The 27,036-nt window shown below is 47.4% G+C and overlaps 1 protein-coding gene across 14 annotated transcripts in view; it reads left to right on the forward strand.

Annotated features, from left to right (window-relative positions):
- CHD3 (chromodomain helicase DNA binding protein 3) overlaps positions 1-27,036 on the forward strand; it is a 2,755,261-nt gene that overhangs the window by 1,108,956 nt on the left and 1,619,269 nt on the right. For all 14 annotated transcript variants that reach the window (XM_069646310.1, XM_069646296.1, XM_069646309.1 and 11 more), the window contains exon 20: positions 6,451-6,592. In XM_069646310.1, coding sequence (XP_069502411.1) covers positions 6,451-6,592 — 142 coding nt within the window. The remainder of the gene's footprint in view (positions 1-6,450; positions 6,593-27,036) is intronic.

Consider the following 27,036-nt stretch of genomic DNA (forward strand, 5'->3'; position numbering starts at 1 on the left):
AGAGCGAGACCATACTATATTTATAATGCGCACCTGGGGACCCAGAGGAATAAGGGTGCAACATACATACATACATACTTGGGAGGACACGTATACAAACCAAGCAGCTGTATTAAAGGAAAGTCATATGGGTCATCTAAACCTCAGTGTCTTGGAAAAACAACTACGGTGAGGGAACGGCAAAGAGGATGTTGGTGAGAGTCTGCCTGGAGGAAGCACTAATGTAGGTATCAGCAACAGGGAGGCCTCGGTTTGAGACCAGGATGTCCCTCTTGAACTTCTTCCTTCCAGACTTAGTGAGAGGGATAGGATAGGAGATAGAATAGCAGTTAGAGAAGATGGGAGAAACGGAAAGCACCATAGAGGGGATGAGGAGGAAAGTAGGAGGAGCAAGGAGCAAAAGAGAGAAGGAGAGACCAACTCCGCACAACGCAGGATGCGCAGAGGGGGTGTAGAGGTCACACACTAGGGAACACATTCCCTACCTCGGCTCTCAGAAAAGAGGCACCCATCGCATACTGCCGCCAGGTTGCCTACTGAGTCTCCCGCCCACAATAAGGCATGTGTGGCATTCAAACGTCACCCCTCGTTAACCCTTCTCCGGGTATGGGAACCGCCAAACTTACTTGTTACCTTATGCTCCAGACCAGTACTATTTGTGGCCCCCTACCACCACCTACTAGCTTCCTGCCACCCCTGCGGATGAACGTACACCCCCTGTTACTCACAGTCTCTCTCTCCTAATGGAATCCCCACAGCCGGTCTATCTGGATCGCACTGCACCTGCCAACGCGGTGATGCTATTCGCAGGTTTTTGCTTGCCCCACACCTGGTCTCACAGTGCCACGGCCCTATTGCCTGCATCTGTTACCCATGGACTGAATAAAACAACATGCCACAAACCCCTATCAGACAGCACCCTCCTCCCGACCGAGATCGATGATGCCTGCGATATCCTGCCTGTAGCCCCTCTGGCCCATGATGACCTGTACTGTACTACAACTAGTAGAACTAATGTCTCAAGGAATTCTAATGCCTACATCAGGCTGCTAGCTGCCCCTCGTACTAGCTCTGCCTATTGTACTAAAGTCACTTACTCTATATATAACGTTTCAGATGCCTGTAACAAGCTGCCTGTTGCCCCCCTACCCTGCGCTGAAACCCTAGACACTGCAAATGTTATATGTGATGTACACAAAGTATCTAATGTATGCAATAAGCTGCCTGTGGCCCCCTGCCTTGCGCTGACTCCCTAGACACTGCAAATGTTATATGTGATGTACACAAAGTATCTAATGTATGCCATAAGCTGCCTGTGGGCCTCCTGCCCTGCGCTGCCCATTGTGCCTTATCAAAGAAGACCATAATGCTCTGAAGGCCCTCCTCACCTCTGCTATTTCCCTCAGCGCTCATGCCCCCATCTGAGATTGCCTGAAAAGCTGCGATGCTCGGTTCCAAGACCTTAGAATGAGTGACCCATCAGAGTGCCGGGAGCCAATCAAATTGCTGGAGTTGAGGTTGTTCAGGCAGGCCCTAGTTACCTTCCTCCCCTCTGTACATTGGTAAGTGCAAAAGAACATACATAATTGAGCAATGAATCTGGTACAGTGAAGAGACCTAGAGAACTTACCTTGTGTGTAGATGGGTTTCGGTTGCCCTGCCCCTCCATTACCTTCTTTGCTCATTCATAACCCCCTTACTCAGAGTAAAACTCTGAAGCCTCAGGGAAAAACTGCCAAAACGGACCCACAGATGCATAATTAGATAATAATTAATTAGAGGAACTTTGTTCCGAACAGAGTTAAGAAGAAACGGGTTCAAGGGCTCAATCAAGTGAAAGATCTGGGGGTGCAGAAAAGTGAACAGTAGTACAAATAGGCCCTGCATGGAGAATTGGAAGGCACAGGGGTCATTACGAGTTGGGCGGTATCCTGGCGGTGAAACCGCTGGAACACTACCCAATGCATCCCCCGTTACCACCACTTGATCTGGTGGTTTTACTGCCGGATTACAAGTGGCAGCGGCAGTGTAAGTCCCCATTTATTTGGAGTTCATTGGACTCAATGGGGCTTTTTCGGCTCAATTACTACGTCAGTCATTCTGCTGTGGTAATTGCAAAGAAAAGAGGCTGAACATCGTCGGATTTATCATCAGCTCAGAGCTGGAGGTGAATCCACCAACTTTCCAATAATGCAGTGGTAACAGTATTACTGCACTGGCCAACTCGTGATGAGGCTCAAAGACTAGCCAGGAGGTTCTGGTGGCTGGACATTGCCAGAGGAGCCGCTTGGGGTGGAAGCTCTGCAAGAGTCAGAGAACATGGGAGCCAAAAATATGTAGTGAGAACATGAGAAGAGTCAGTGTGGCAGTGAGGGAGAAGGAAAGTGAATAGGGTCATACAGAAAAGAACAGGGAAACATGGAGACAGAGTGATGCAAAGTTCCAACCCATGACATGGGGCATGGTGCGGATTTAACTGACAGAACTCCAACAGAGAAAAATCCCAAAATAATCTGAAAAGGGGCTGGCACAATACCAAGGAATGATCCAGGAAAGATCATTCCTTGGACAACTAGGCTAATGCTACCCTTAATAGGATAGTTATTTTTTAATGTTTTCACCCAGGGTGTAATCAGGGTCTCAGCCCTACAAATAAGTGGTTTATCGGTCACTTTTACTCCCTAGGAAGTGGCAAATACTCCCAAAAAATTAAAATAGGGAGTAAAAATACTCCCAACAAAAATAGGGAAAAGACATGTAGAATCCTGCACCCCTGCGTTCACCCTCACAGCTCCATGACTATGTTTGGACCAGTAGTGCACGTAGTACCACAGGAAGAAACTACTATTATAATTGCCTAATTGAAATAAGTAAACATGTCTCTTTTAATGTGCATGAATAACTAGGTGCAAAGAAATGAATATTAAAAAAAATATCTGTTTTTCAGTTAAAACCTATTTTTACTCGCTTATTAAATACTCTCATTGGGAATTGGACTTACATTTTTACTCCCTAAAAAAGCATTTAACTAACAACTTTAACAAATAGGGAATAAAATACTCCCACTTCCAAATCTTATCTGGAGCACTGGGTTCAGTTTAGAATGGTAATTGACATATACCATGTTACTTCAGAAACTAACGTATCTCTTACCCCTTGGTCTCCTAACTGTTTTACTTGTCAACTACTACCTGCACCAGCTTTTACACCTCTTTCATAGTCTATTTCTCATCCTCTTCCTCCCCTGCATCTCTGTTCCCTGAATCCTGACAGCTACTTACAGGTTTTTATGTATGTCTGTACGCAACGTTTATAGCCAGAAGCTAGCCTTGAAACAATTAATCGATGTACAACATGAGAAGACAGTATCAGCGTACAGTAATATGGATACAATTAAAAGGATAAACTATTATGTGTGCACCTGGAATGATATGTATTGGCAGTGCTCAGAGGGTGCTAGCAGGGGAAAGAGGTTAGGGAAGAAAAGGTAGGCCCAGTTTTATTGTCCATGTTGAAATATAAACTCTCTGCCGAATCAGTAGCTCAGATATAAAATTCCTGCTGGACCATCCTCTTAAGTGCTCCAGAATTACTGGACTATCCAATAATGCTTGTGATAGATTAGTTCTCAACCCCCTGTCTGTGAAAGGTTATCCCCATGTACTCTGTGTGCACTATCAGGAGTTTGCCTTGATTTATTAGTGTTCCCATTTGTGGTTGATTATTACCCCCCACCCTCCCACAGTTGATGATCATTTGTTTAGGTTTGAACACAGTCTGCTGTTTTGATGTCACGCAAAAGGGTTGCGGGCAGCGTTCTTCTAGTTGCCTCAGGGAAGACTGACAGTTGTTTGCACCCAATGGAGTGTCTCCTTTCCTTGAAGGCCAGTGTCGCGAAGGCATATGCGTACTGGGCACTTTGTCGCTATCCTTCTCCCTCCAAGTCTACTAACAGTCTGGAGCATATCTAGTCTAAGTTTCTTTCAGTGCCAATCGATGGGAGCCTCCAAGCGATTGATGGGGTGCAGATTATATGATTGAGAGCAAGTCATTATAGAGTTTGAATGGGTTGATTTACTACTTTCCTTCAACCTGCTCCTGGACTTGGGTTGAAGGAAACTCTACTTCTGATGACATAAAACATAAAATCCGCTCATATACAGGGGTGCTTGTTGAATTCCTTTTACGTTGCAGACAGATTATTCATCGCCTATAAGACTGGAATCCCCCATTCTCAGAGCCTTTCTGCATCCGAAAGGAGGGTGTCACGGCTGAGGGATCAACAGACAAGTCAGAGCCCATGCTGTCAGGTTCAAGGGTTTTTATTACACAGCACACAAAGGCAAAGGAATGGGTAGCGCTGCAGTGACAGAGGACCCAAATGATGAAGGGCACGGCTGTCTAATAAGTCACTCATTTAATTGCTCATGTATTATATCTAGAAGAGAAAACATTCAAACAATTTTGGGGGATTTAAGGATACGCACACTTCTTTTTTAGCTCTTGTCTTTCATTGTACTTGTCAGGATGTTGTTCTCTTAAGTAGCTGCCACCCCCACTTTTAGTTCGTGAGTTGTCTGGCTGTGAGCCAGCTGACAGTCTCCTTGTGAAATTAACCAATATCTAAATGGGCCCAGGGATGGGCAGATGTAGCTCTCTTGGGGCTGGTGGTTTACTCTGCCAGTTTCTTCCAAAACTTATGCCTCAGTCTTTCGAACAGGCTCTCATCCCTTATCTCAGGCACCTTCTCCTCCTCTCATCTTCCTCGCCTCTGAATTAATATCTTTTTCCTAATGCAAGGATCTGCTTCTCCTCCTCCCTTCCTAGCTTTCCTCCTCTCCATCGCGTTCTTTCACTGATTACCACAACTGGTTCAATTCCTCACCTCTATTGAATCCAAGAGCTACCACACCTCCTTTGCTCTCTTTATGCACCTTTATCGCCTGGGCTGATGTCTCATCCTTGTTCCTGTTTCCCACCTCATGCCAATGTCTTACCTCTCTTTCCGAAATCTTCGACCCACTCTGTTTTCTCTCATACCTCCTCTTCCTTGGATGTTGCTTCCTTCACCTACCCTGTATGACTTAATTTCACTTTCACTGCTCATGCTCTCCCTGTTGTTTCATCCCATCTTCTTCTTTCCTAGATGCTACCTCCTCTATCGCCCTGTAATGACTTCTCTCCTCCATGCAATATGCAACTCCCTATGCCTCCAACTCATGACTCCATGGGAACTGGTATCTATGAACTGAGGTCTTGTCTACACCAGTGGGTTTACCCACATGATCAATGATTGCAGAATTGACATCAGCTTGCCATCCTGACTACACAAGTGTGGGATTAGACTGCTCGTAATGAGCTACTAATTGGCCAGCTACTTCCGTTTGCTTTGAGTGGCCGAACATGTGTTCAGGGCTGCTTGTCATTTTGGTTTTCTGTTGCTTAACGGTGGAGCTGCCTTTATTCCATGGTGGTATTGGTCATTACTCAGATGCGGTGAGAGGGATTGCACTGGTCTACTCCACACTTGCGCCCAGCGAGATACTAGGTGAGTTTCCAATATTCTAGAAAAACACTTTACCGTCTCATTTAAAAAATTCAAAGGTAGCAGTTTTACAGATTACATACGCACTTTCTTCAGCAGGAACTTTCAGCGGGACTGATTGCCTGCAAGATCTACCATATTCCTTCATCAAGCTTAAAGTTACAACTACATGAACAATTATGGTGATCTCTGCCCCTAAGGCGCAGCACACGCACAAAGGATTGCAGCTGGTTTAGGGGTGTGGGAATTCCCCATTCACCTTCTGTGAGGCCTACTTTGTGTAGCAGATGGTGGGCCCCATGACTTCAACAGTCCCATCCTCTAACCTAAAACATGGTTCTTCGTCCCAAGGGGTAATTGTTGTGATTGTCACATATTCTAAATGACAGAGCTGTTCATTGCTGAATTCTCTCTATCAGCAAGTTAGTGTAATTCCTAGCACAGGGGCATCAGACCATTGATGATGTCAGTCATTTTGGTTTATATAGACTTGAATAGATTTGCTCATTGACATATCTTGTCGGTTTCAAGATGTTATTTGGAGCATTCCATGATTCCATTTCTATATAGCTAATTATATTCGATAATCTGTACGGATCTGGATTATTTTATTGAAGGCATGCATACTGTTGGCAAGCTGCCTTAGAGATCAAAAGTCGCTACTGTGAAGCAGGCATTTCTGTGGTCATATCACTGCTTTTGCCTTATATAACAGAAAAAAGTAGTTTGGGCTGAACTGGTTTTCTCATGTTTTTTGTTCAACAAAACATTTTCATGCACTAAAATAAAGTTTGTCTTTAGGTTTGCACTGCCTCCCATCTTCTTACCTTCAAACGGCTGTCAACGTTATGATGTGTCACTTAACATTGAAGCCACTCTATTCTGTTCATATTGTCTTCCCTCAGGAAATATTACAAATTCATTTTGACTCGAAACTTTGAAGCCCTGAACTCACGTGGAGGAGGAAACCAGGTGTCGCTGCTGAACATCATGATGGACCTAAAAAAGTGTTGCAACCATCCCTACCTATTCCCTGTCGCAGCAATGGTATGCTCCATGTTCCTTTTTTATGTTTTGTAAATGAATTATTTTGCCATGATGCGCTGTACAAAGAGCCTATTGATGACTGGAACAACCTTCATTGCTATATTTGCTCATCCACTCTGATCTCTCTCTCTCCCCTCCCACACTGGTCACCCCACTCTCCTGGTCAGACCATTCCCTCCTCTCCTCTCACCTGGATTCCCTCAGCCCGCTGAACAGACCTCAAGCCCTGTCAACCTTGTTCACAAACATCCACACGATGAAACTAGTGTCAGCTGCTGCCTTCACATCCACCTTGATCTCCCCTCACCTCCCACCCTACACTCTAACACTGACTCTGCTCTCAGCAACCACCATCTGGTCATTACCAACACTCTGGACATTCTTGCCCCAGTCATGAGGATCCGCCTGAATCCTGCCTCTAAACATAACACCTGGTACGACTCTGAACTAGCAGCCCTGAAACGCAAGTGCAGAGCTGCGAAATGGAAGTGGCAGACCTCTGGCTCACCCTCTAACAAACTGGCCTGTCACCTGATCCAAAAACAATACAGACTTTCCATCCACGCCAAGAAAAGGACCCACATCCAGGTGCGGGTCTCTGGTGCATCCAGCAACGCTCCCCTCCCTCACTTCACTACTAAAATTTAGCACATCCTGAGCACCCTTGCTTCCCTCTCCCCCGACCCCTCCTACAAATTCTTGTCTCTTATGACCCCCTCCTCCTCACTCTCTCCTCCTTTTCCCCTGTCACACCTGATGAGGTCACCAGAGTTGTCCGCTCCTTGATTGTCTCCTGCAAACAGGTTTCCCCCTGCTCCTCCAGAACCATTAAAGACAACATTGGCTCTCTTGCCTCTGCACTTGCCGATTTCTGCAACCACTCCTTTGCCACTGGATCTTTCCCATACTCCCTCAAGCACTCCCTTGTGCGCCCTCTCCTGAAAAAACCTTCAGCAGACCCCATCTGCCCAGCCAACTACCGCCCTATTTCTATCCCCCCCCTTCCTTGGGAAACTCCTGGAGTAACTGGCCTTCCCCCAACTTACTTCTCATATTGAACCTGTTGTCGGTCTCCACAACTATCAATCTGGGTTCTGAGCATCCAGAGGCACAGAAACTGCACTTCCGAACACCCGTGAAGAACTGCTCGGCTCTCTGGACTCTAACTCTCTAGCTGTCCTCATTCTACTTGATCTCTCCTCTGCTTTTGACACGGTCAACCACTCCATCCTCATAAAACAGCTCCATGATAACCTGGGCATCTTGGAGCGGGCACTGAACTGGCTGATCTCCTTCCTAAGGGACCTTCCATCCCAGGTTATTCTGGCCACCTTCTCCTCCCCTACTTCTTTCTCCACATGTGGTGCCCCCAGGGCTCCAATCTCTATCCGTTGCTCTTTAACACGTACCTTGCTCCACTGGCACTCCTCATTTCCACCTTCTCGCCTAACTTCCAGTGCTATGCAGATGATACACAACTTTTCTTCAAACTCCCCGCTGACCCTCCTACTTCTTCCATCATCCCTGATTGGCTATTTGCCATACATTCCTGGTGCACTTCCAACGATCTCTGCCTGAATGGCAGCAAGACTGAGATTCTTCCTATTGGGACCCTTGCTCCCTCTTTCTTCCCCTCACTCTGGCCATCCTCTATGGGCTCTCCCCCATCTCCTGCATCTGAAGCCAGAAACACATTGGAAATCCTCTTCAACTCCTCTCTCTTCTTCCTCCCTCTCATTCATGACATTGCCAAGAATTCCCACTTTCAACTCTTCCTTCTCAAAGGAATTCTCCCTTTTCTCATTTTTCCCCAGAAGTTCAATGTTACCCGAGCCCTGGTTCTCTCTAGGCTTGACTACTGTAATAGCCTTCTCTTGAATCTACCCTCTTCCTCTCTACGACCCCTCCAGCTAATACAGAATAGGGCATTAAGCCCAGGGACCGCATCTCTCCTTCCCTAAAAACTCTTCATTGGGTCCTGTTTGCAGCACGTGTTAAATTCAAATCCCTCTACATCATCCAGAAGGCTGTGTGGGGCCGGGAACCACGCTATCTGCAATTTGCTCTTACAAAATACTCTCCCTCTAGATCTCTACATTCCTCTGGTACCAACTCTCTGTGTGTTAAGCGTTTCGCTAAATAGAGGGCCGGAGGCCGATCTTTCTTCAGCTGGCTCCCTCTTATGGAACAGCCTTCCCCTTCCTCTTTGCCTTGAGCCAGACGTCCTCGAATTCCGGAAGCTCCTCAATACTTTCCTTTTCACCTCCTCCTTCCCTTCTTCCCTCCTCTGCTAATCTCACAGTCACTGATTGGTGACCAGGGCCCTTATGTGTCCTTTGAGGTCCTGGCATCCCACACCCAATCACCTCTGCCTACACACAGCACTTGCCTTGGCACCCAGTGGCCTATGCCACTGTAGGCCTGCACTTACTTATTGCAGCTCAACACTCCCTAGCACTTACTATACCGGGCACTTACATCTGCTGCTCACCCACGAGCACGGACATTCCAGCACTTACACCCTCCACTCCCTCTCTTCTCTCTGCACTTGCATGCTCTGAATCCCAACAAGGCCTATGGGTTCCTCTTTATCCTTGAGTTTATACATTGTATTCAATCCCATGTTGCCTCCCTGTTGCCCTGTGGGCGCTTTGAAACACAATTTACTTGTTGTATAACAATAGATTAATAAAATGAATACACATGATATTGTAGTTCATATACTTAAAATAATGTTGAAGGTCCTGAAAATGGTAAATATAATCAGGACAAGACAAACATTGAATTAATCCTAAATTATGTAGAGGTATGTAGAGCTATGGAGTATAGTGGGGACAGTGGTTTGGGATGTTTAGGAGGATTTTTCAGAACCACAATTGTTAAGAGGTTCTGAGAGGCCAATATTAGTAGACATGAAGAGGATCTACCAAATTTTACCAAACTCTCACCTGTAACGTGACTGAGCTTTAAAGCATAGACTCTGGAGAGTGGAAGACGATGCTGGGGTGTAGAGTGCAGATCAAATTCGCAATGGCTGTTCAACAATATATTGCCCTCGCAAAACATAAAAATATTTCTATTATAACAAAAAAATGCAATACATTGTATTGTATTGTAGTTGTCATTTTTATAGCGTCTTTTACCAATATTATAGTCTTAATGTACTGGTGATGGGAACACCCTGGGGGACCGAAGTCCAGAGTGCTGGAGGTCAGCGAGTAAGATTAGAATGCGTGCGTGCTTTTGGCCAAATAATGCTTAGCAGGGCTGGGCAGGCTTCGGTACATAGCAGCCCATGAGGTCAGGATGGTGGATGGGTGCTGAGATGAGTCAGGAGATGGTGTGAGTGCTAGTGACTCGCTATGTGTTCAGCATGCCTGAATTTGCCATGGTTCTTGGCTGCATGCTGATGTCAGAGATGTTGGGGCGTAGTCTGGTGTAAGTAGGCAGAGAATTATGTAACCAGCACGACTGAATTTGTCATAGTCCTTTCATTATTCTGATGTGTGCGGGTAGTAATGCGTGCGGCCATTGTCTACCAGAGTGGTGCGTTACACGTACCTAGCAGAGTCAGTGGTGATTTGTTGTATGTGCACCCGATAAGGTATCGGCTTCTTCTTTCGATTCTTGCGTCTGTGATAAAATGGTTAGCGACAGCGACAATCTATGCTTCAACTAATTGCAAGTAGAGGCACAAGGGCTATACTCACAGGCTCTTCTAACAATATGAAGGGCAGTGTTTCATCTGGTGATGTTTGTGGGAAACCAGGGTCATGATTGGTGTTTGATAGTGTGTGTGTGGTCCTGTCCCCATCGATAATGGCTGGCGCTGCCAGGTGCTGCGAGATCAGGGGTCGCACAGACAAAGGTTCTGTAAAGCTATACAGTATATGAAACAGTTCTACATATATACACACATCGCATCATTGGTGTCCAATTTGGGCACCACACGCACTTTAGATCAGAATAGTAAGTGACACATTAAACTATTACGCAGGCTAAAGTGGAGGTAAAAATATATTAAGTTATCACACGTCATCATTTTATGTGGTTCATCGGCATAGGGCAAAGCTATCTTACAAAGTACAAAACTATCCTAGTAATAATTGTCCGTCAATGGTCTTGAGTAGGTTTACAGTTTAAAAGTAATGTCAAAGGTAGCCCATAGGTTTTAACTGGCTCAATACAATAGTCAAGCATGGCTATAGTGACACAATTCCTAAGTTGTTACTGACATGTTTTGCATTAATGAACAAGGCAGAAGCCAAACTCAGGTGTCTAAGTGTACCCCAGACAAGCTTTTATATTCCCAGTTTCCACTACCGAAGGTAAGGAGCAGGTGATTGCAAGAGAGGTTTGTACCCCCTCTTGGATATAATAGAAGCAATAAGAGGTACGCAACCAGACCCCTGAAGGTCGAACAAGACGACCAATATCTCCAGGTAAGCCTAGGCCATTAGGGATGACTGTTATTATTGTTGGCTGCAGTGCTGGTCTGGAGGTTGCGAGGGAAGAGTTTGGCATTGTTTGACAGCTGGGTCTGGGAGTTGGGCTTCCATTCTCTCTTCTTTACCTCACAATCACAAGCATAATGCAGAGATGGGTGGTGCTGCGAGGACAACAGTGGTGGATATGAATTACCATGTCTGTGCCCAATGTGGATGAGATATCATTCTTTGAGTGGATTTTCTGGGAGAGTCAAGGTTTGTTTGGTTTTTGCATCACTGTGGCTCGGTAATTTGATATAATGGTAAACATGGGGTGGAAGGATTCTCCCTGGGGCTCAGGCAATTGGTTAGGACAGCCTTTATATTGAAAGATTATATAGCTTGAAAGATGCTTGAAGAAGCCTACATTCAGGATACCAGTACTAGACTTGCTGGTCCTCTGTCCATGAGACATCCACTTATATTCACATGTATCTATAAAGTGATTCAAAGAGGAAATGTCATAAATGGCATCCAGAAAATGGTATAACACTCCCTTCCCCACTTTTGAAGCACAGGGTATCAGATTTGTTGAACAAAAGGTAGGTGAATGACACACTGTTTCCTTAAGAGACACGCCGGGCCTCATTACGGGTCCGGCTGTAACCCTGCCGGTGCTACCGGCGGTTTCCCGCCGGACCCGTAACATTTTACCAGTGCCTGACTTCCCGGTGCCATCGGCACATAATGAGTCCGGCAGCCGGGAAGTCAGGCGCCGGCAAATTGTTAGTCCCCATTCCCATACAATCCTATGGGAGTGGGGACACGGAAGCACCGGCACCATTACCAACGGTGCCGGTGCTTCTGTGAACAGTCTGCCTACCGTGGCGGCGGTCCCACGCAGGGTCAGAGCTGTCGGGCGCAGCGGCACGGCAGGCAGACTCAGAGTTTGCAGATCCAGAAACAAGGGTGCCAGTGAGCTTACCGGCACCCTTATTTCTGGACCGGCAAACTCGTAATGAAGCTCACTGTGGCTTTTGGGTACACATCCTTCAGGTCTCCCTCCAATCGACCCCTCAGGTTTACTTCACCCGAGTCCGGGTCTTTTCTTAAACACAGTTCAAGCACAGCTCAAAACACAGGCTTTCCTCAGTCCGGGTTCGAACCTGCCTTAATTCTCAGCACACAATAGATCTCCCTCAGTCGAGCTCAGATCTTTGTATTTCATAAGTTCCAATTAGATCCCCCTCAATCGGGCTCGGATCGTGGAATTTCAAACACAATGTCAAAAAAGATCTCCTGCCGTCGGGCTCGGATCTCGCTAATCAAAAATTCTACCAAATCTCCCTCAGTCGGGTTCGGATCTGGTTATTTAGGAGTTCACCGTTCTGTTTTTGTACATTCACTTTTTCATCGAAGACTTTTGACTGGGCCAAAGGGTTTCACACACACCTGCGCCTGACCACTCCGACAATCACCTTTTCTTACATAGGCTTCCCTCAGCCGGGCTCAAGCCTATTGCCTAAATATCTTATCAAGCCTTTTGTCATAGCCTTCACAACCTCTCACCAATGTCTCTTGGTATTTGTAGTTTTCTTGCTCCTAACGTTTGTAAATTACTTGCTCCTCGCCACCGGGAGGTTTTAACTTCAAAGATTCAGAACAGAGACATGCGACAATGCATTTCACGTGCAGGACCACTATGTTACTCTGTATCAGCTTTTAGAACAATCGACTCTCTTCACGCCGTAGCCGTTATCCGCATAACCTTGTTGGCTACTTTTTATCTCTTTCACAAACCCGGCTTCCCTTTCAATTACATCACTCACCAGTTGCATGCAGGTATTTTTCTCTGGCTCTTGTTTTCTCTGGCAAGGCTTCCAGCTCTAGCCTTATGATTACTCCCCAACACTCTTGCTATTCCGGGAGAGGGGAACGGGTCGTCTTTACACACTTGCCAGGAATAATCCCTCCCGCTGTTTGGCTCGATGTTACCAATTCATTCAATCGATCAAAACCACAGTTCTTCAGCCTGGCTTTGTGTGCCCTACTTCGTATTCGAGCAACCCCTTGGCTATCCATATTTTGCTGCTTGGTTCTCGATGGCCCTTGCCAAGGTCTTACTTCCCGTGCATCGCCTCTCTCAGTGTGACTCTGTGTGTTCCACCTTTTGTGCTGACAGGGAGTGTTACCTGAAATCAGGTGTGAGTAATTGCTGAGGGAGAGTAGGCTGAGGCAGAGTAGGGTGATGGATATCGGGAAAGAGGAAGAGAATACTGCTTCTCACCCTTGAGCATCCTCTTTGTACTCCCCAAGGATCCCCTACTCAGGTGATCCTCCCGCACTTGCCCACCCCCAGGGTCTGGATCCAAAGGCGATGGCCGTGCCCTGGCCACCTGAGCAGAGAAGAAGTGGTGAGGATATACTCAGGCTCCTCACACAACTCTTACATGTTTGCAGCCTTTTTGGAACCTTTTTGGCCTCAAGTGTGAGGTTTTCCACTGAAGTGCCTGTTAGTCTTACTGTGTCAGTGCTCTGATTGTGACAAATTGACTTCTGCCCTGCAGATGTAAATGTATGAGTAGAGGCTAAAACACCCACTCAGAACTCTACAAATCAATAGCCAACATAATCATCGAGGTAAAACAGGCACATTCACGAAATATACTTTCTTCGACCTTTTGTTGTAACTTAGGCAGAGGGAAGGCTATATTCTTAAGGGTGGCAAGAATGTGTTTCAGTAGCAATCCAAACAGCGAAGTATAAAAGTCCAAAATAAAGTAATGTCCAATCAAGGTTCTATAAAAATATATTCTTTAATTAGAAAATGTCAAGATTGGAGGCCTTATCCCCTTCCTCCTCACCTGAATCTTCTGTGGCGGATTCCTTTGGATTCGACTCCGTCGTCTTACGGTCCTTCCTCCTTACAGGAGTCTTGTCCTTTGATGTCTTGGCTTTCTTTTCGTGCAAATAGGGTCGGGCCCCTCCGGAGGCCACCGTGGCAGAGATAGAACCCTGTCTGCAGGGACCCCCAGGGGGCCAGACCTAGATCAGGGAAAAAGCACGAAGGCAGAAAAAACCCTGTTTCCAGATGGGTTCTAATAAGGAGTTGAGAATTCCTTTCATAAGTAATTGAAGTCTGGCTGCAGCTGATGACTAATTAAGTTGACCAACAACTCTGGTGGAGAGAGCAGTTAAGCTCTGCGATGACAGTAGGGCGAAGCACACAGAGGAAAGTTACAGGAACCCAAATAACCAATAAGTAAATTTTAAGGAAGACAGAACAGATAGAAATGCCCGTAAATAACAGTGCTAAGTAAGAGATTGTGTGCAGGTAACCATAAGCAGAAAGTAGAATTACGCCTGCAGAGTGCAGTAAGTCTGCAAACGAGAAACGAGAGTGCAGAGAAGACGAAAGGCAGAAAACGCTGAACAACTAAACTGAAATGCTTCGGCGGAACCCAAGAGGTGAAGTACAGAAGCTCAAGCGAGGCGGAGCTGTAGAACAGGTGAGGAGAGGCAAAGAAACACTCGCAGAAGTAGCAAGACCCAGGAGACAGGTAACAAGGGAAGAAATTATATAGAGCACAAAAGGTAGGCACAAGGAAGGCAAAAGGTAGCTGCAAGGATGGTCAGCAAGGAGGAAATATCCAAGAACGAAGTTCCACACGAACCGGAGCGATGTGTACAGATACAACGCACCGGATTGGGGGAGGAGTCAGAATTTAAAGGTACGGCCACCATATTGAATGAGGACTAGAGCGCTCGCAAGTCAATGCTTCCAGCGCTTCCAAACCTTCCATTCTCCGTTCCTGACAGTATACCCCCGTCTTCTCGGGGGACTCCCTGGTTTGCCCGGATGAAGGCGATGGAACCTCTGCACAAGGCGTTTGGCATGTATATGGCTCACAGGTTCCCATGTCCTCTCTTCCACTGGATAACCCTTCCAATGAACCAAATAGTGCAACCGTCCCTTGTGGTATCTGGAATCGACAAGACGAGACACCTCATATTCTTCTGGCGTAGGGCTCACCTGAGCATGCGTTTTGAACACAGGTCTCTTAAAAGGGTCCTCCTTATGTTCCTTGAGAAGGGAGACATGGAAGACGGGATGTACCTTTCTGAGATATTCTGGTAGCTTGATCTTATATGCAACAGGGTTGATCTGTTGAAGAATGGGAAATGGCCCAAGGAAACGAGAGGAGAACTTCCCCTTATGAACCCATCTGGGTAGAAATCTGGTGGACAACCAGACAAGCTGCCCTATCTTCCAGCTCGGATTGGCAGTACGACCCTTGTCTGCCCATTTCTTGTGTGTAAGTTGACTCGCTTGGTGTGCTTCCTTAGCGAGTCTGTGTATCTCCTGTAGGTCCTGTAGAACCCCATCCAACGCCGGAATCTTGGTAGAAGGAGGATTGAGCCAGGGTAAATGTTGAGGATGATATCCGTAGGTACAATAGAAAGGACTCATCTGGATCGAGGTATGGAGAGAGTTATTGTAGGCAAATTCTGCCTGTGGGAGGAAACGATACCATTCTTCTTGTTGCGGACTGCAAAAACACTTGAGGTACTGTTCTAGGCTGGCATTTAGTCTTTCAGTTTGGCCATTGCTCTGTGGGTGGTATCCAGAAGAGAGTGCCTTGTGAATCCCTAGAACTTGGCAGAGAGAAGCACAGAACTTGGAGGTGAATTGGGGTCCTCTGTCCGATACTATGGTCCTGGGCAAACCATGTAGACGGACTATATCCTGAAGGAAGGTTGCGGCCATTTCGGAGGCTGAAGGAACCTGTTTAAAGGCCGAAAAATGGGCGAGCTTGCTAAATGAGTCAACTGTCACCATAATCGTAGTCATGCCATATGACGGAGGGAGGTCTACAATAAAATCAGTAGAGATGTGTTCCCAAGGATTGTCCGGTAAAGGTTCTTGCTGCAGTAGCCCCAGAGGTCTTCCCGTTCGGTGTTTGTTAGAAGCACAAACCGAACAAGTGGAAACGTACTGGCTTACGTCTTTTCTTAAGGTCGGCCACCAGAAACCCCTCCGTAGCAGATCCAATGTCTTCCTGATTCCGGGATGTCCAGATAAAGGAGTGTCATGACACCAGGAAAGTATCTGATCTTGTAGCTTCTTAGTGGGAACATAGAGAGCTCCTTCATGATAATACAATCCGTCCTTATCTTGAATGACAGTTGACGGAAGCTCGGTGCCCATCTGATACTGTGGAATTAGGTCTTGAAGAAATGAAACAGTTGAAGCCAATACCTTGAGATTAGGGAAAACCAATTCGTGTCCCGTGTAGGAGCCAGAGGTATCCCAAAGACTTCTTGACAAGGCATCAGCCTTCATGTTCTCTGTACCAGGTAAGTATGTAATTACAAAATCATATTGTAAAAAAAAATATGCCCATCTGGCATGCCTGGCATTGGAACATTCCAACTGTTGTAAAACCCGAAGGTTATGATGGTCTGTTCTAATAGTAAACGGATGAGTAGCTCCCTGTAAAAGATGTCTCCACTCTTGACAGGCCAGTTTGATAGCCAATAGCTCCTTTTCTATCACAGAGTAGTTGCGTTCACTACAGGTAAGTGTTTTGGGATAATAAGCTATCGGATGTTCATAGTCGTCATCTGACCTTTGAAGCAGAACTGCTCCCACCGCCCCTGTAGAAGCGTCTGTTTCCAGAATGTAGGGCGATTCTGATCCGGTTGGACCAGAATGGGGGCTGTGGAAAAACATTCTTTTAGAAAACAGAAGGCTTTTTTGGGCCCTTCATCAAATACGAACTTGACTCCTTTCTTCAATAGAGAGGTCAGTGGAAGTACCTTGTTAGAAAAGTTGGGAATGAACCTTCGATAAAAATTGGCCAATCCTAGGAAGCTTTGGAGTTCTTTGACATTGCCAGGATTTCTCCATTCTCTGATAGCCTTCACCTTACTGGGGTCCATCTCGATACCTTCTTTGGATAAGATATATCCTAGATAGGACACGGACGTAGCTTCAAATGAGCATTTCTCCGGCTTTACCAGTAGTTGATGGAATTGCAGACGCTGTAAGACTAGTCTGACCAGTGACCTGTGCTCCGATAGAGTCTTGGAAAAAATGAGGATGTCGTCCAGGTACACTACCACCGACACAAACAGCAAATCTGTGAATATCTTGTCCATATACCTTTGGAAAATGGCCGGTGCATTCACAAGACCAAATGGCATCACTCGGTATTCAAAGAGTCCAAAAGGGGTACGGAATGCTGTCTTCCACTCGTCCCCTTTCTTGATCCTCAAGAGGTGGTACGCCCCTCTCAAGTCAAGCTTGGTAAAGAACACCGCCCCATGTACGGCCTCCAAGATGCCCCGGATCAAAGGCATAGGATACCTATCTCGAATGGTAACCTTGTTGAGCCCCCTGTAGTCTATACAAGGGCGTAGCTCTGCTGAGTCCTTTTTAGGAATGAAGAACAAGGAAGCCCCACAGGAGGATCTGGACTCTTGGATGAGTCCGTTTTGAAGATTTGCGTCGAGGTATTCTCTCAGAGCCTTCCTCTCTGGTAGAGACAACGGGTACATCCTCCCAAAGGGAACCACCGCCTCAGGTATCAGGTCTATACCGCAATCCTCTGTTCTATGAGGCGGGAGTTGACGGGGAACGGCATCCAGGAACACCTCTGAGAATTCTTGATAATGGATGGGAACTGATGCCACTGTGATTGGAACTGGAGTACTGTCTCGGTCATATGCTAGAGTGTTGGACGTAGAGGACAAGCTCAGTGTGATTTACAAAATGTAAAATTGAAGACTACCTTGTTAGCCGTCCAATCAATTTGAGGGTTGTGCCTCCTTAACCAAGGAATGCCAATGACCAACGGAAAATGAGCTGCTCTGATCTGGTCAAATACCAGGAACTCCTCGTGATGGCCTAACCTCATTCTCAACGGAGTGGTCTCCTTGGTAATAGGTCCCGAAGATAAGGGTCTTCCGTCCACCCCTTCCACCGGAATGGGAGTGGCCTTAGATATTGTGGGAACAAAATGTTCTGCTGCCCACTTGGAGTCGATGAAATTCCCTGCTGCTCCACAGTCAAGCATGGCGAGTACCTCTGTGGGACCTGCATCAGACAGCCATAAGTCAACTCGAAACACCATTAGACTGTTGTCATCCGGAGTGGTTACTGCTCTTGTGTAGTTGTTGTTACTTCCCCCGAAACCTCCCTTGCTGTAGATCGGGGGTTGAAGTTTCCCTGTCTTCGAGGTGGCACCTCAGGACAGTCTCTCAATAAGTGCTTCGAGGAGCCACAATACATACACAGTCCAGCCTCTCTTCTTCTTCTTTTTTCTTCTTGAGTTAGAGGTCCTCGGGCCGCCCCTATCTGCATAGGTTCTTCAGGAGGATGGGTAGCTCTGGTGGGAGGGACAGGAGAGGGGAGGCCGGTTGGCTGCGGAACACCTCTGGTTCGTCTTCTTTCTAATCGTCTCTCTTGTAGACGAAACTCAATCTGAAGAGATAATGTAGCCAGATCTTGAAAGGACGCAGGTCTCGCCACTCGGGCCAGCTCATCCTTGATTTCATCACGAAGGCCACGTCTGTAGATGGTTTGCTGAGCGGAATCAGGCCAATCTGCCTTGGCTGCCAGCCTCTGGAAACGAGACAGATAGGTTTGTACGTCAGTGTTTCCCTGGCTGACATCTAGGATAGCTTCTAGAGAGGAATAGAAGACTTCTGGTCAGTCGAAACGTTCTTTAAACACTTCCGTAAAACGATCATAGTCACCCAAAATCGGGTCGTTTCCGGTGACAAACGGTGTAGCCCACGAGAGCGCATTACCCATTAGGTTTGCAATTATAAACCCGACCTTAGATCTACCAGTCTCATAAGCATGAGGTTGAAAGGCAAAATACACCTTACATGCGTCAAGAAAGTCCTTCAGCCCTCCCGGGTGACCATCATGTTTGCCAAAGGAGAGTGGCATTGTAGGCAGGTCTCCCCTGTCATCACGATGCAACACAACCTGTTGTCGGAGGGCTATGTTCTCTGTTCTCAAAGCCTGGACCTCCATAGTAAGGTTCTGCATCGCTGCTACCAATTCTTGATATTGTTCTAACGATGCCATGGTAGATATTGGGCATTGTATACTGTCAAGATTGGAGGCCTTATCCCCTTCCTCCTCACCTGAATCTTCTGTGGCGGATTCCTTTGGATTCGACTCCGTCGTCTTACGGTCCTTCCTCCTTACAGGAGTCTTGTCCTTTGATGTCTTGGCTTTCTTTTCGTGCAAATAGGGTCGGGCCCCTCCGGAGGCCACCGTGGCAGAGATAGAACCCTGTCTGCAGGGACCCCCAGGGGGCCAGACCTAGATCAGGGAAAAAGCACGAAGGCAGAAAAAACCCTGTTTCCAGATGGGTTCTAATAAGGAGTTGAGAATTCCTTTCATAAGTAATTGAAGTCTGGCTGCAGCTGATGACTAATTAAGTTGACCAACAACTCCGGTGGAGAGAGCAGTTAAGCTCTGCGATGACAGTAGGGCGAAGCACACAGAGGAAAGTTACAGGAACCCAAATAACCAATAAGTAAATTTTAAGGAAGACAGAACAGATAGAAATGCCCGTAAATAACAGTGCTAAGTAAGAGATTGTGTGCAGGTAACCATAAGCAGAAAGTAGAATTACGCCTGCAGAGTGCAGTAAGTCTGCAAACCAGAAACGAGAGTGCAGAGAAGACGAAAGGCGAAAACGCCGAACAACTAAACTGAAATGCTTCGGCGGAACCCAAGAGGTGTAGTACAGAAGCTCAAGCGAGGCGGAGCTGTAGAACCGACGAGGAGAGGCAAAGAAACACTCGCAGATGTAGCAAGACCCAGGAGACAGGTAACAAGGGAAGAAATTATATACAGCACAAAAGGTAGGCACAAGGAAGGCAAAAGGTAGCTGCAAGGATGGTCGGCAAGGAGGAAATATCCAAGAACGAAGTTCCACACGAACCGGAGCGATGTGTACAGATACAACGCACCGGATTGGGGGAGGAGTCAGAATTTAAAGGTACGGCCACCATATTGAATGAGGACTAGAGCGCTCGCAAGTCAATGCTTCCAGCGCTTCCAAACCTTCCATTCTCCGTTCCTGACAGTAAACCATGTACAATACTAACTAACTAGAAAACCCAGTAAAACCAACCCCTGTAGAAGAAACACAGAATATGCACAGATAGAATAGATGCAGCGCTGAGTGATGAGACAAGGGGGAAAAGATAGCAAAAGCAACAATTTTCTTGAAAAAGGATATGTACCTGTGAGCAAAAAAGGTTAAAAGTGACCGAACCGGTCTCTAGGACCCTGAAGTGGACCAACGGAGCCGTTAGCCTTCAATAGCACCTTTTATGAAGTTCGCGGTTGTATTCGGCAGCTCTGAACCAGAATTCCTGGTGCTGTGTGAAGATCGGGAGATTGGTAACTTGGTCACCATGAACCAGGGAGGGCATGATTGCCTCCATCCTTTTGCCTAGTACCGTAGCTAAGATTTTAACATCTGTATTGAGTAATGATATTGGGTGGTACGAGGAGCACTCTGTCGGGTCCTTACCCATCTTTGGTAACACCACAATTATGGCCCCCATCATCGTCTCAGGCAGGATATCACTGCATTAAAGGTTTTAGCTAGATGTGGGGCGAGGGTGGAGCGGAACAACTTGAAAAATTTCACCGAAAACCTGTCTTCCCCCAGAGTCGTGCCTCCCTTCATCGCCTTAATCACCTGGACAATTTCCTCCTCCGTTATTGGGGCATCTAGGCTATCCGCCGCTTCTCAAGCTAGGCCAGCTATTGGTATCTTTCCCAGGAAGTCCTCAATTAGGGCATCAGTACCATCGAACTCAGATTCATACAGTTTTTCATAATACCTTTTAAAGGCCCCTCCTATGCTCGGGGTGTCATAGGTTAACCAGCCCTCATCGGATCTTGTGGCTTTTACCATTTTACTTTTCTGCGCTTCCCTCAATATCCAGATCAGGATTTTGTCTGCCCTGTCTCCTTTCTCGTAATATTTTTATTTGAGGATTTGGCAGTAGGAGATCCTTCAATTGGGTCTTACATTTATCTAGAGCCACCGCTTGGTCCAGAGTGATCGACTTGCCTGGTACTTGCTCTGGTTGTAATTCTGCTATTTCATCCCAAAGGGCCTTTCCTTTTTCTTTTCTGCCCTCACTTTCAACAGGACCCCCGAATGGTGGCCTTAAATGCATCCCATAAGAAATGTGTACTGACCTCCCCATTATCATTCAGTTCGAAATATTCTATTATACTTTATAGCACCATTTTGGTGATTACCGGGTCCTTCAGAAGGGCATCATTACATTTCCATCTGTCTCTTCGTTGTCTAGGTGATCCTAACTAGATCGTGGTCGGACCAGGGGACTGGGTCCACCCTGTGGCCCCTCGAGTAGGCTAGCAAGGAGTTATCTACCAGGACATAGTCTAACCTGGAGAAGGTTTTATGGATTTTCAAATAATATGTGTATGGGGGGTCACCTCCCACCGGGCTAGGGAGTGTGTCTTCCAGACTCAGATCACAGGTGATTTTGCAGAAACTCTGAGATAGGGGGTCATCTACTGCCTGGAGAGATTGGTGTGCCATTCTCTTTCGATCTTGTGGGGGGTACATTACCATATTGAGGTCCCCCCTATGATTAGGGTGCCTTCCACAAAGAGTCTTAACTTATCCCTTACCTCTTCCCAAAATAGCATCTGATCCTTGTTCGGACCATAGACCACGCTAGGGTCAGCTGGGATCCCTGAAGCTTTCCCTTAGCTAATAAGTTTTTATCTAAGAACAACTGTATTATCCTTGCTAGAGCTCTCATCCTGTCCAAATTGGACTACTGTAACACCCTCTAAAGCGGAGCCAACAAGTACATCACCAGCAGAATAATGCCCTCGGCATAGCTAGAAGAGAGCACATCTCTGAGACCAGGAGACAAAACAACTGGTTATCTACCCACGACAAAATCCGTCTGAAAACTGCCGTGATTACCTACAAATGTCTGAATAATGCTGTACCTTCCTACCTAACTACCTTACTGAGAGATTCCTCAGAAACCCCTATCCTCGATCAGGCCCACTAGAACAGCCAATGCCAACTGTCTTACTTTTTTTTAATAACTCTTTTTATTTGGGTTTATATAACAAACATCATAAACATAGGCATTCAGCAGAAAGTTACGGCAGTATTGACAATAGGAGGCAGCATAGTCATAGGGGTACCATGGGTACCTCTGAGAGACAAAAACGGTGGCAGTTCCGGTTATATCATGCGTCCATGGGTGAGGAGAGAGGAGGGGAAGGGGGGCGGGGGAGGCTCAGGGTGGGGAGGGGGGAGTGGGTATCTCTCAATACACTTCTAGTCATTGTACCCATATCTTTTCAAATTTTTGGGGGCAGCCTCTCGCATTGTAGATTCAGTGTTCCACGGATGCGCATCTGCTCACCTCGTTGATCCAGCGGTTCATGCATATTGATTCTGTCGAGCCCCAAGTTGCAGCGATCAGCCATTTCACTGCTCCCAGCGCCACCGCTAGGAACGACTTTTCATATTTGGTGAGGTCGACCTCCCCCCAGATTCCTAGGAGTGTCATTTTGGGGTCTTTCGGAATCGGTGATCCTATCGTATTGATGCACTCGCTCTAGAAGGCCTGTAGCACATCGCAGTCCCAGATCATATGGAAAAAGGTGCCCTTCTCTCGTTTACATCGGAGACAGGTCTCATCTCCAGCCCCCCCTCATTTGGCAAGGGCTGTGCGCGGGTAATAGGAGAGGTGGAGTATTCTGAGTTGCATCAGTCTTAGTTTAGCTTCGATACCTATCTCTCGGGAGAACATCAATGAGTCTACCCAGTCCCCTTTCCCATCTCTCTTTCAACTTAGTAAGTTCCTTAGTTCCGAAGGAGTTAAGGGCTTGGTAAAGCGTGGATGTGACTTTGGAGGGGATGCGTTGCAGGAGAATGTTGGTCTCCAGGGGGGAGCAAGGAGGTATAGTGGTTGTGCCTCGGAACTGGGTGCGTATGGCATGAGCAAACTGTGCATTGTGAAAGCGGTCCATAGGTGTCAGACCAAATTTGTCGTTCAGGGTTTTGAATTCTAGTAGGCGTCTCTCTTGGATCCCGTGTGCCAATGTGGTTATCCCTCGCTTTTCCCAGCTCTCAAAACAGCCCATTCTCCCTATTTCTGGGAGGTGTGTGTTGTACCATACGGGTTGGGCTAGTATTGGGTTTGCTCCCCAGTCAATATGTTTGTGTGCTTCTCGCCAAGCATAGCATATATGAAGTGGCATTCTTGGCATCTTTGATACTCTATTGTTATCAGCGTATAGGGCCTGGAGGGGTGGTGCGGGGTGCACAGCCTCTGTCTCAATGAAGATATGTGGTAGTGTGGCTTCGGCATGCATCCATGTGTTTACCACCCCTGTCTGTATTGCTAAATAGTATGTGCGTATACATGGTAGCCCAATGTCTCCCTCCCATACTGAGCGTTGGAGTGTTTTGAGAGCGATTCTGGGTTGTCCCCTGCCCCCCCAAAGCAGTGTTCGTAGGTCTTTGACTATAAGTGCAAAGGTATCGTGGGGGATGGGGAGTGGAACATTTTGTAGGATGTATAGGAGTCTTAGGTGTGTCATCATCTTAAACAGGGCTGCCCTGCCCATTAGTGATAGGGGGAGCGATTTCCAGTGGGAGATGTCCTTGTTAAATCTGTCTAGTACAGGTTGTAAATTAAGCTGGAGAAGCTATCTAGAGTTGGGGCGATGCGTATGCCTAGGTATGTGAACTCTCGAATGGAGACGTGGTAGAGACAAGTCTCGGGATTGCAGCGTCACCTCCATGAATCTGGAAGTAAATGGTTTTTTGATCGATTACCTTCAGGCCGGCGAAGTCTTGGTATTCCTTGAGGGTGTGGGACACAATGGTTGCTAAGATATATGAGGAAGTTGTCTGCATATAACGAGAGCCGGTCTTCTCCCCCCCCCCCTGCCAAGGCAAATCCAGACCAGTTTTTATCCGTTCGGAGTTTGATTGCCAGTGGCTCGATAGCTAGCAGGAATAGGAGGGGGGAGAAGGGGCGGCGTTGCCTGGTTCCGCGGCCCAATGGAAACAGTCTGGAAGTCTTGCCGTTCACTCTCACAGTTGCCTCTGGGGATGCGTAGAGGAGTTTAACCCAGGAGATGAAGTCTCGCCCAAAGCTCATCCATGATTTCCCACCGACCGAGTCAAATGCCTTTTCAAAGTCGACTGCTAGCAGGGCCAATGGGCATGGTATCTCTGGGGCCCTGTCGAGAGCGAGTTGGACTCTGCGTAGATTCATTAGATTCATGCAGGTGGACTTGTTGGGCATGAACCCACACTGATCTGGGTGGACGAGGGACTCTATCACTTTGAGCAGTCTATTAGCCAGTACCCGGGCAAGGACTTTGGCCTCTCTGTTGAACAGCGAGATGGGTCGATAAGAGGCAGTCTTCTGGAGGTTTCCCGGCTTTAGGTATGACCACTATGCACTCTCTCCTGAGGTCAAGGGGGAGAGCGCCCAGCTCTTTGCTCCGGAGAAACATGCGGTGCACGTGTCCTGTTAGTGTGCTGCCGAGGCGTTTCCAAGTCTCCACTGGGAAACCATTAGGCCCCGGGGTCTTTCCGGTTTGAAGATGTGCAAGCTCCTCTTGCACTTCATTTTCTTTGATTTCAGTGTCTAGGTGGTCTGCTTGTTGTGCTGAGAGTCTCGGGACCTTGATCCGGTCGAGAAATTTAGAGGGGGTGGGTGTGGGGCTCGTTGTGGGTTGGGCATAGAGTTTTTCATAGTAGGTGGCAAATGCTTCTACTATGTCGGAGTCTGCTGTTAGTAGTTCCCCATCAGGCGATCGGATGGTCCGCACGTATCCTTTACTTTGTTCACGTCTCTCCAGCCAAGCAAAGGTTTTATTTGCCTTGTCCCCTCTCTCGTAGATTTGTCTCCGAACTAGCCGGTGAGCTGTCCTTGCATTGTCCATGGCTATATTACTGAGAGCCTCTTGTGCCGTTATCAGGTCTTCTTGCAAGGTTTTGGTTCCCTGCACAAGGAATTGTTCCTCACACTCGGTCACTCGTCTTTAGGCATCCACGATTTTCCGGGTGTGTTGTTTGCGGTGGGCCGACACCACAGAGATAGCTTCCCCAAGAAGGATTGTTTTATACGCCTCCCATATCGGCAGTTCACGGAGCCTTTGTTTATTTTGAAGTATTCTGTGGTCTTCTTCTCCAGTTCTTCTGCAATCTCAGGAAGCCCCAGGTGATATGTGTTCAGGCGCCAGGCAGTGTCTGGGAGGTGGCAAGCGTTCTTCAGGCTTTTAAGGAGCGGAGAGTGGTCCGAGATACCTCTCGCAAGAAACTCAGCGGACACGAGCCTATGGGACATGTTGCGGGGGATGAAGGCATAGTCGATTCTCGAGAATGTTTTATGTGCACTGGAGTAGAACGAGAACCCGGCATCAGTGTTGTGCAGTGTTCTCCAGGTATCAGACAACCCTAGTGTCTCAGCCAAAGTGTGCAGAGCGGTCGGGGCGTGTCGAGTTCCGGGTCTCCAATGAGATCTATCCATGGTGACATCCATGACTTCGTTGAATTCCCCCCCCCCCAGGGCCCACAGGTCTGTTTCCTCCTCCAACAGTAGCTCCTGTAGTTCAGCGAGGAGTTCCTTCGTGAGTGTGGGAGGAGTGTAGGCCGCGATGAGGCCCCATCGTTCTCCCCAGATGTCACTGATTACCACTATGAATCGGCCGCGGGGGTAGGGCTGCACTTTCCTGACCTGCAGAGGTACCCGTTTGTAGATGAGTATCATCGTGCCCCTAACACCTTTTGTGACTCCAGCTTGGTGTGTATGCGGGTAGTTGGACCTTTTTGAAGAACCCGGACTGAAACAGTAGATTTACCACATGGGGGAAGGGGGGGGCGGCTGCGAAGTCAGACCCCTGAGGGGGTTATGTTGCAGCTATGTTGCAGCTTGGTCATTGCGGTGTGGGGGTTTCATTTGTATTTGTATTTATTTTATTTATAAAGCGCAGCCAGGCCCAGGGGCATCCGTTCTCTGTGGAGCTCTCGTCGGGGTGCAGTGCCACTTCGGCTTCCGGGCCAGCGGGGGTTGAGGAGGGTGAGGGCTGTTTGGACCTGGGTTTCTGTCCAGGTGGTCTAGGGGGCGAACGTCAGGTGCCAGGTCCATTAAGGATTTGTGTTTCGAGACATTCCCATGCCTCTTTGGGGGTGTAGAACAAGTGGGTAGCGCCCTCATGATGGACTTTAAGTAGTGCGGGGAAGAAAAGAGCATATTTAATAGACAAGTATTGGAATTTCTTCTTCACAGAGTCAAGGGATTGGCGGGCCTTCTGCACCTCTTTGGTGTAGTCCGGGTAAAACCCAACTCGGTATCCGTTGTATTGATTGGACCCGAGGCCCGGGCCATCTGGAGGAAGTTTAGAAGGCGTGCAATAATCGTTCTTGGTGGGTCTCCGGGGGTGGGTCGCCCAGTGTGCACTCTATGTGCCCGCTCGATGGAGAAGAATTTAGACAGTTTTTTGGGGGCAAAAATATGAGCCAGCCAGTCTTCTAGGAAAAGTTCAGCGCTGGGGCCCTCCTCCTTTTCTGGGATCCCAAGAATCCTCAGGTTATTGCATCGCGCCCTTCCTTCGCTGTCTTCCGCATGGTATTCGAGTTGGTCAACTTTCTTGGCGACAGCTGGCAGTTGCTGCTCTAGTTGGCAAACTGTGTCCTCTGTGTCCGATATCCTATGTTCGGTTTCTCCGACTCTGGACGACAGATTATGTAGGTCTTGGAGGAGGAGGGACACTTCCGCAGATAGCCCTCCGATTTTCAGTTCCAAAGACGTCCTCGAATCGCCAATCACTTTCATAAGGTCGGCTAGTGAGATAGGGGAGTCCTGGGTTTCCTCCCCGGGTTCGCCACCATCCAGGGTTTGTGTCACGATTCGGGATGGGGCCCCTACTGTGAAAAGGTCTATTTTGCTCTG

The sequence above is a fragment of the Ambystoma mexicanum genome, chromosome 1p, assembly GCF_040938575.1.
Source record: "Ambystoma mexicanum isolate Mex_15411 chromosome 1p, UKY_AmexF1_1, whole genome shotgun sequence".
In the NCBI taxonomy this organism is placed as follows: Eukaryota; Metazoa; Chordata; class Amphibia; order Caudata; family Ambystomatidae; genus Ambystoma; species Ambystoma mexicanum.